This window comes from Anopheles ziemanni, chromosome 2, assembly GCF_943734765.1.
Source record: "Anopheles ziemanni chromosome 2, idAnoZiCoDA_A2_x.2, whole genome shotgun sequence".
NCBI lineage: Eukaryota > Metazoa > Arthropoda > Insecta > Diptera > Culicidae > Anopheles > Anopheles ziemanni.
The window spans coordinates 74,548,357-74,557,388 of record NC_080705.1 but is presented as its reverse complement, the minus strand read 5'-3'; the positions used below and the strand labels follow the sequence as shown (position 1 = coordinate 74,557,388).

Here is a 9,032-nt window from a genome sequence, read left to right as displayed (position 1 = left end):
CAAGTGGAAACATTTTGTTGCAAGAACCTTGTTCCTGTGTTGACAGTACCATTTTCCCCGTTGAAACGTCGGAGTTTGTAAGCGATTGACCTAGTAGTAGATTCAGTGTTAAATAAAACAGTTCTATAGTGCTACTCGCTGAAATAGTGCAGAAGGTGACCGTTTTTCGGTCCGGATCGTATACGTCTCCACCAGTGGTACAACGTAATCAAAACAGTGAAAAGTGTTGCCGTGCGAAAAGACAAACTAATGCAACTGTGCACTGCACTTCTTATCAGCACCTAAAGCAAAGCATAGGAAAACACATCCGGGCAAATTTGCAAGCAGAGAAACATGTTGAACGGTGAGTGCGTAACAGAAAACGTGGATAAAGGCTACTATCAATATCAAATTATGCCCCTAGATTAGACCTTCTAAAAAGTGTACGTAATATGAACAAAAAATGTTTGTTGTGTACAGAGTTCAGCATGTTTACGATTTCGTTTGCGGACAGCGAATGATTCAATCCCGTGTCGGATTGCAAACAAATGAGTCACCAGCGCTACTTTAAGCCTTTCTTGTACGAAATCATAGTTCTAGGTAAACAGCTCCGGCCTGCTCAGTCTGCAGCATGATGAATTTCCCGTGGCGATTTGCTTAATTGGGCGAAAAGTAAATGGGGAAAAATAAATAAAAAAAGTAGCACTCAAGCAGTAACAACACAAGCGCACGAGCAGCTCCCCCGGTCGTATGCTGGAAGTTTTCTTTATCTCGTTCCCTCGCCCAACATTAAATCGATATGACTCAACTAATATTCCGCCAAAGAAAGTTGGGGGTGTTTTTCGCCTCCAACTGGCTGGGATTAATGGCACAGTGTATTACATACTTCCATGGTTACCCTTCTTTTTCTCCAGGGCTGTGGAAAAACCCTCCAATAGTCGAAAGAGATTTTATGCAAGGTACATATTTGTCTCGAAGTCTTTTCTTCTCCCCCTCCTTGCTGTGCCAGTCGTATTTAAGTAGGAATTTTGCTTTTGCAAATAGCATTTTGAAGGGCAACACTCAATGTCATGTGCAGTCATCAAAACTGTAAAACGACACTCGACATTCTTTGCGGGCCCCGAAAGTTGCTCGTTGCTAACGAATCCTGTTCGCTAAAAACGTCGGCCTACTCAGGTGCGACACCACGCGTCACGGTTGATCTGGTGCACATGCTTGCGGATACGGTTTCATCCTGAACCTGGTGATCATAGATACCCGGTCCTATTTCGGGTCGCTTGGTTGGTTATCTCTTGTAGCGCTTTTCCGTTTGTTTTTCACTTTGTTTGATGTACACACTGTGCTAGTTTGACTGTATATTCTCATCATGGATATTGCCATATTTCCACTGTCATTTGGAATCTTTTCAGTTCCCCCATCGAAGCCTACGCTCAGAATTTGAATTCTCGCTACATTTTAGATCATTTCATGACTTTGCTTGAAACAATCCTCAAACCCATCCACGAGCTCGAGTTCGACGGTTAATCATCTACCTCATATCACGCAAACAGAATGTCTTCTCCTCTTCCCGTACCTAGTACTTAATTAGGACGTCTTAAACCATACCCAGTATTAAACGTTGTTACACGTGTTGCCTACACTCATCGAAGCGGTAGAACCTTCGTAATAGCTCCCAATGGAAATGGCTTGGCTTGGTATCGGTGCGCTGGCATCTGGTTTAGGTACAACATGCTCAATACACCCGTACGATCGACAGCAGCTAGACCTAACAAAATTTCAAAACTTTGTTCTCATTCCCTTATTTGAATTTATTTTACGTTTCCGCTTGGTACACGCGCGCCACACACAAAACACACCTCTCTCTCAAAACGGCATGCCGCAATGCATCCATGTTGCAACCAAACCACCCGCCCCTCCCCCAAAACGGCAACCGTACAGCGCTCCAGCGGTTCCTGGGAGGTGATGCGCCGCCGAACAAAGTACAGGAGGTGAAAAATGAGTCCTACGTCAACCTGCCGGTACTGCAGCGGAACGAAACGATGCGCCTGTTCGCGCCGAATCCGAATGCAGCCGATAAGAAGCCGGTGTATGAAATCATCCTCGAGCGACCGCACTCGGAAACGTTGAACACGTCCTACAGGTAGTTGGTTGTGTTGTTTGGAAAGATTGGGAACGCGAGCCTTCGAACTAATCTTGACTCTTCCGTGTCTACTCTTGGACAGCTTGTATCGCGCACCGACGCAGGCGGCAGCGGAAGAAAAGTTCGAAGCATTCCACCAGCGTCTGCCGGAGTTGGTGAAAATCGTTCGAGAGGTAACTCAAGAGCAGATTTTATCCGAGAGTACGAGCTATTTATTAATTGATTGTTTTCCCTTTTATACACCCGTTTCCTTGTGCAGATGTACAACATTAATGGCTTGCAGAAGCTGTGCGATACGCTGATCGAAAATCCTTCCTGGTCGCTGGCGCACGTGGTGGCTTTTTACAATCTTACCGACTACATTTCGAATCCTAGTATAATTGATTTTCTCGACTATGCAGAATACTCCGACATGTTGACGCCACTGCAGGTAAGAATCCATGCGAATTGCGGTTCACTTTTTCAGAAATGAAAACCTTATGTTCGATTTTTATTCTTTTCAAAGGTGGCGGTGAAGGCGAATAATATTGAATTCGCTAAAGCGTTGGTGGTATCCAACTACTGCAACCTGGATCACTTGGATAAGAATAGCAACTCCGTGTTCCACTATGCGGCTAGCACAACCAAAGAAATGATCAATGTATGCGAATGTGAAACCTCATCGGTTCTAGTGCGCTAATTTTAATTGCCTTTTGTTTGCTTCTAGCTTCTGACCGCCAAAAGTATCTCCAACTTAAACCATTGCAACACCGATGGCTACACGCCACTTCATCTGGCCTGTTTGGCCGATAAACCGGACTGCGTGAAGGCGTTGCTGCTGGCCGGGGCAGACACTAACAAAATGGCCCGTAGCGCCGGTAACGCCTACAACAAAGCGATACCAACAAGTACGTACACCAACGAATGGACCTTATGAATGTGGCTAAACAATATTCGATTTCTTTTCGTCATTTGCTTCCGTTGTTTTATAATGTTTCGCTTTAATTTTTTTCCTTCCTTTCTGAAGCCTGCACTGATGGCAAGTTTGTGGAACTAACGAATTTATTTGTTTATTCTTAATAGCAAACACATGCTTTAATAATTCAATCGTTACTTACAGTACTTTCGTGTTCTTTTTATTTTTTGCTTCAATATTCTTTTCTTTTCAATTTACCCCCGTTCCGTTGCCAAAATCGGGGTGCTTAAATACTGACAACTCGCTGCCTTCCCGACCCTTCCCCGTGGTTGTTCCATCCCGACCGGTATAATCAACATTAGAACCTTCTTCTACAGGTAATGTGGCCGACTTTCTCGTTAGCAATCCGAACAAATTGTTCACACAGGACATGAAGCACGGTGGCACACCGTTGCACTGGAGCTCCAGTCGGGAGGTACTGAATTCTTTGATCGAGCGTGGATGCGACGTGAATTTGGTGAATTTTAATGGCCAAACACCACTTCATGTGATGGTGAGTTGGAGGTTCAACGTTTTTGCTTAAGTTTTCACTCATGTTGCGAGAAAATCTGTTGCCCGTTGTGTAGTTGAAACTAAAATAATAATGCCAATTGGTTTATAATTACAGGTGGCCAGAGACCGTTTGGAATGCGTTGTTGCACTGCTCGCTCACGAGGCGGAGATAGACGTGGTGGACAATTCCGGCAACACTCCGCTGCACATCGCCGTCGAGAAGAAACTCATCCCGATTGTGCAGTGTCTGGTGGTGTTCGGAGCGGACCTCAACAAGCCGAACAAGGACGGGAAAACGCCCCGCCACATGGTCGGCAAGGACGACAACGGATCGAAGGAGGCGATGATACTGTACATTCTGCACTCGGTCGGTGCGAAACGATGTCCGGAAAAGGGCAGTGGTAGCGGCAGGTGTCCACCAGGTTGCGCGGCCAACGGCTCGTATAACGGTATACCGCCGGCCCAGCCGGAAACGAGTGAACAGCGCGAACACATCCAGCAGGTACTGGCATGCACGAGCAACAGCAAGTCGCACCGTAACAGCGTGCCCAGCCTGATCTCGAACACGATCCGAGCTTCCATCCCAGAGGAGCGAGAGCGTAGCCAGCCGAAAACGGTCGACGTCAGCCAGGAGCGGAAGGGGGCGAGCATGATGGATGCGCTGCTGTCAATGTTCACGAACAAAGTGGAAGCTGTCTCGAAGCCGACATCACCTAGTGCATCGTACTCATCGCTGAAAGGTGGCGTGGCGAACTTGCTGGGCGACTTCGATATCGGTGACGAGCCGATGCTGACGGACGATGCAAGCGCTTCCAGTGTTGCTGGCGAACCGGCTAAAACGCCAGACGGCGCTGAATCGAGCAAACACCACCATCAACAGCAACGCTCGTCGAGCGATGCCGGTTCGATTGGTGCAGGACAGCACACTTACGCCGGCCGGGGACGACTTCTGTGCCTCGACGGTGGAGGCATTCGTGGGCTCGTGCTGGCACAGATGCTGCTCGAGATAGAGAACCTCTCCGGGACGCCCATCGTGCATCTGTTCGATTGGGTCGCAGGCACCAGCACCGGCGGCATACTGGCACTCGCGTTGGGTGTCGGCAAAACGATGAAACAGTGCATGTGCTTGTACTTACGCATGAAGGACCAGGCGTTCGTCGGCATGCGGCCGTACCCGAGCGATCTGCTCGAGTCGGTGCTGAAGGATCAGCTAGGCGAGTTTACCGTGATGACGGACATCAAGCACCCGCGGCTGATGGTAACGGGTGTGATGGCCGATCGGAAACCGGTCGATTTGCATCTCTTCCGCAACTATGAGTGTGCGAGCGACATCATGGGCATCGTGACACCCTCGAGTAATCGGCGGGAGCCGCCACCACCACCCTGCGAACAGCTTGTGTGGCGGGCGGCACGGGCTACCGGTGCCGCTCCTTCCTATTTCCGCGCCTACGGACGCTTCCTGGACGGTGGGCTAATCGCCAACAATCCCACCCTGGACGCCATGACGGAAATTCATGAGCTGAATGCCGCCCTTCACTATACTGGCCGATCGGCCGAGGTAGTTCCGGTAGGTTGCGGCGATCTGGCTTAGCTGAGATATGACTATTCTGATCGGGAGATGTTGATGACATCTTTTACTTGCAGGTATCGGTGGTAGTTTCGCTCGGTACCGGTCTAGCCCCGGTGGTGGATTTGAAGGAAATCGATGTGTTCCGTCCTGGTGGTATATGGGACACGGCCAAACTGGCCTATGGTATTTCTACCATCAGTAAGTATAAAACTGCTTCATTCAGTGTTTGTTTCTTATTTGAAAGAGAATTTTATTTATCTTAGTGTAATAATTCTGAAGAGCTTCACAGAAGTACGTTGTCCAGGCTTGATTGTTTTAACGCAAATGTGTGCCTGCCGGTTTAGACATGCTTGTTATCGGCATGATTGAAATATTTTATTTCTCTCTTTCCCCGCAGCTACACTGCTTGTCGACCAGGCAACGGCATCCGATGGACGCGTGATCGATCGTGCCCGGGCGTGGTGCAGCATGATTGGCGTACCGTATTTCCGGTTCAATCCACAGCTATCGGTAGATATTGCGATGGACGAGAAGATCGACGAGCCGCTGATCAACATGCTCTGGGAGGTGAAAGCGTACATGCACAGCAATCGAAAGCAGGTCATCGAGTTGATCAATCTGCTCAAATAGCAGTAAGGGCTGGCAGTACCGTAGTAAATCTTACAGTAAACCACAGCGCTATAGCTATCCGTACCACCCACCACCCAACCACCCACCCACCCACCACATAGAACACGCGAACCCACCCACACCCGAGGAGCATTAGAATGCGAATTAGAAAGTTGGAAACAATGCTACTTACCTCCTTTTTTCTGTGAGTCGATAGAACTAGTTTTCAGCGAACGCAATGCGAGTTCGAGTACGAATTTTCGTAGCATACATACGGTTGAGGCTACAAACCGATGAGTACTGACGTCATTGACAATATCCTTAGAAAACGCGCGAAATTAATCGTTGGTAGCGAAGGAACGGAACCTATGGCGTCTAGGTACAGCCATCGTTCGGGTTTGCACGGAATGATGGAATGAGGCTAGCTGCGCAGTCCGGCTATACGCAGGAAGGGGGTTTATTTAATATTTTAGCTGAGCCTGTGCCATCGCGGAAAGCAGGAAAGGATCCTGAGAAGTATGTCATGAAACATGAACCACAAATACCTTTGATCGGTAAAACATTCGATTGAGTATAGTATAGTTGAACGTGGTCCAGCGACAAAGTGTTCCAATGAATACCGTCTTTCGGCCGCCGTCTTAGTTCCAGTGGAGGGAGTTGTCGTTTCGTTGTCTTGTTGTCATTAGCATGTAAGATATTGGTAGACCGATACCGTAGACGGCTTTTTCCTATCGTTATACCGTGAGTCATGAGTGTTTGATGTAAAATTTGAAGGATCAGCTTTGAATAGACAACAAATGGCCAGTGTGTTGGAGATTTTGTGGTCAATGAGGCAAAGCAAAAGAGAGACAGAGAGAGCAGTACAAAAAACTATATGGATTCAATCATCCGGGTCTAGACCGTTTCGTTAATTGACCACAAATGGTACACTTTTATAAACATCCTGTTTTGGACAGTGGCACAGGAAACAAATATTTTTCATTCACCAAATAACAATTGTTGTGATTTATTTATCTAGCGGCAATAAAGAAGTTAAACTTTTGCCCCGCTCGCACCTATAATTAGTTAATTATTGACGGTGGTTCGTTCTCTGAATAATTGTTCTTTCAACATAGTTGAAAGTTATAAGCGTAATAGGCAGAAAATGGTTAAATAATTGGTCTGTGCATTTCAAGAAACTCGATTAACTACGTTGGTTGCTTATGTTTTTGTTTTTTGCTGTGACAAACGTACTCCGGTTAAATAAATGTGTTGTAGACCTCAGAAGAAAAAACCTCAAGGTAAAAGCTTAATTGGCATCGTTGAGGACACATTTTATAAATCTTCCCTAATGTTCACGATGGATAAAGTATGTCGAATAACAAATTACAAAATTGGGTGAAAGAATTCGAATAAAGAGTCACATTTAATCATTACTTCCAGTATTGCAATGGGTACAATATATTTTGGAACAATATGTTAGAAGAAAAATTAAGAAAATACATTAATCAAATGCACCGATTTTGTACATATTACTTTTTTTAAACCTCTCTGGAATTGCAGATGACGACCCGGTAATGGAAAGTAACAAACGGATCTTAATGGTCAGAAAATATATATGACATGGCAAAATATTATTGTAACCATTCAGTACGAATTGTGTTAAATAAAGCGTGGCTTTGTGAAATAAAAAAATTGGTTTTATACCTAGTAGTATTCTTGTTTTCACATTTACTTTCATTCAAAACTGTTAACCGATCAAAATGAAGCTTATCGTAATTTCGGTTTAATATCATCTGTTTTTCGGTTTTTGAAAATTCACAATACAATGAAACAGTAAATCGGGAAGGGTGATTTAACAGGTGGTAATACTCTCCTTTAAAACTATAAAACTATCAAGACAAAAAATGCCTAACACTGACGTATTATTCTTGGCTTTCTCCAGCGGGCCTTCCGATTTATTTACTTGAATCTTACAGCACAGTTTCGGGATGGGCATTATTGAACTAAATAGAGCTAACATAATCGCGTGGTGTGGAAGTTGAAAGCGGCATCAGACGTCCTGCGATTCCTCGCATACGAAGAAAGCATCCGAATCGCACGTTCCAGCAATCCACATGGCACTGCCAAGGTAGAGCGCAATACATTGGTCCGGATCGGTAATTGTTTCACCAGTGAGCCAGTTCTCGAATCCACTCAGATAGCCGACCGGACGGTCGTTGGTGATCCAGTAGTACGTGCCGGTTTCGGCCGGCTTCGCCCCAACATTGGTACCGGCGATCCAGAACGCTGCCTCGAACCCAGCAACCGGCACTAAGGCGCCGGAAGACAAACAGATTGAAATAAGAACATATTCCAACGCCATGTAATGGACGGTTGTAACGAAGGCGATCACTTACAAATTGCCTCACGGACGGCTTTATGGTCTTGGTAGTTTTCGACCGTGGCCAAACGCTGGCCCTTATCTCTGCACAGCTGCCAGGCTTGGAAAAAGTTTGCCACTTCCAGGTAGGCCGTGTAGTTCTTGCTGCTGTACGTCAACGGCGGCAACTGATTGACGGGAAAAGATCGGTGAGCTGTGAAGTGGATGAGCCTAAGTTTAACCGATTTGATTGGCGTTGCACTGTTTGCACTTCTTACCAGTGTCTGCAGCTTCCGGAGCGTAAGCCTTTTTGTCGCTACTACTCGATGGGACACTGGCCACCAGGGAGCAAACGGCGAGCATTCCCACGATCGGAAGTACGTAAACCTGAAGAGATCTCATCCTGACAGATCGTTTGAATGCAATCGTTTCCACTATATCCACCCTAAGCGTCGAAAAACGGAACGATCTTTCGTTGCAGACGGTTGGCCAGAAATGGAACCGGGAATGCGTCGTCCGCATTTTTTATAGTATTTCTTTTTCTTCTTTTTTTCTCCCAGCACAATTTGATAACCTTTTCCGACCGGTGAACGGGCTCCAAACAACAGAAATGTAAAATAAAAAATAACATCGGAACGAAAAACGAGCAACAAGGACCCGGTGGTAAGTCTCCGCCAAGGGATTTTGGGCGGTTCACTGTACGGACAGCTTTTTTTGGTCCCTTGTTTTCTCTGCTTAAACTTGATTTCGCGAAACGAGTTCTCGCATGCGGAAATGCAGAAACTGCAGTTATTCGCCAAAGTATTCAAATTTGGCGAAAAGAAAACGCATCAGGATGGGTGGACAAAGAAGACGGTTGTGCAACCTAAGAATAATCACAAATGCAAAAGGAACGTTGACCCTGAATCTGGGTAACGTAAACTGGTTTCATTGATTTTTATTTATT

At 46.1% G+C, this 9,032-nt stretch overlaps 2 protein-coding genes across 4 annotated transcripts; one reads left to right on the top strand and one right to left on the bottom strand.

Annotated features, from left to right (window-relative positions):
- The first annotated feature begins 244 nt into the window (after positions 1–244).
- Positions 245–5,817, top strand: LOC131282779 (85/88 kDa calcium-independent phospholipase A2). 3 transcript variants are annotated; one of them, XM_058312322.1, is made up of 11 exons: positions 1,638–1,700; positions 1,918–2,119; positions 2,202–2,292; positions 2,379–2,549; positions 2,625–2,759; positions 2,826–3,006; positions 3,392–3,567; positions 3,682–4,260; positions 4,351–5,133; positions 5,211–5,334; positions 5,534–5,817. In XM_058312322.1, exons 1-11 carry the CDS (start codon positions 1,655–1,657, stop codon positions 5,764–5,766), a joined length of 2,721 nt encoding a protein of 906 aa, XP_058168305.1. In that variant the 5' UTR covers positions 1,638–1,654; the 3' UTR covers positions 5,767–5,817. The 3 variants fall into 3 exon arrangements, with proteins under 3 accessions (XP_058168304.1, XP_058168305.1, XP_058168303.1); XM_058312321.1 differs by lacking the exon at positions 1,638–1,700 and adding an exon at positions 245–343 and having other exon boundaries at positions 3,682–5,133; XM_058312320.1 differs by having other exon boundaries at positions 3,682–5,133.
- Positions 5,818–7,777: 1,960 nt separating this feature from the next.
- Positions 7,778–8,488, bottom strand: LOC131294331 (protein A16-like). Its single transcript, XM_058322376.1, has 3 exons — positions 8,365–8,488; positions 8,124–8,300; positions 7,778–8,037 (listed from the first exon to the last, which is right to left on the bottom strand). The coding sequence occupies exons 1-3, from the start codon at positions 8,486–8,488 to the stop codon at positions 7,778–7,780; spliced, it is 561 nt and encodes a 186-aa protein (XP_058178359.1).
- Positions 8,489–9,032: the final 544 nt, after the last annotated feature.

Coding starts and splice junctions, on each gene's coding strand:
- LOC131282779 (XM_058312320.1), top strand. CDS start 1,655: ATGGAAATGGCTTGGCTTGGTATCGGTGCGCTGGCATCTGGTTTAG. Junction 5,134..5,210: donor GATCGGCCGAGGTAGTTCCG/GTAGGTTGCGGC, acceptor TTTTACTTGCAG/GTATCGGTGGTAGTTTCGCT. Junction 5,335..5,533: donor CTATGGTATTTCTACCATCA/GTAAGTATAAAA, acceptor CTTTCCCCGCAG/CTACACTGCTTGTCGACCAG.
- LOC131294331 (XM_058322376.1), bottom strand. CDS start 8,488: ATGAGATCTCTTCAGGTTTACGTACTTCCGATCGTGGGAATGCTCGCC. Junction 8,301..8,364: donor TCCGGAAGCTGCAGACACTG/GTAAGAAGTGCA, acceptor TCCACTTCACAG/CTCACCGATCTTTTCCCGTC. Junction 8,038..8,123: donor AGCCGTCCGTGAGGCAATTT/GTAAGTGATCGC, acceptor CCGGCGCCTTAG/TGCCGGTTGCTGGGTTCGAG.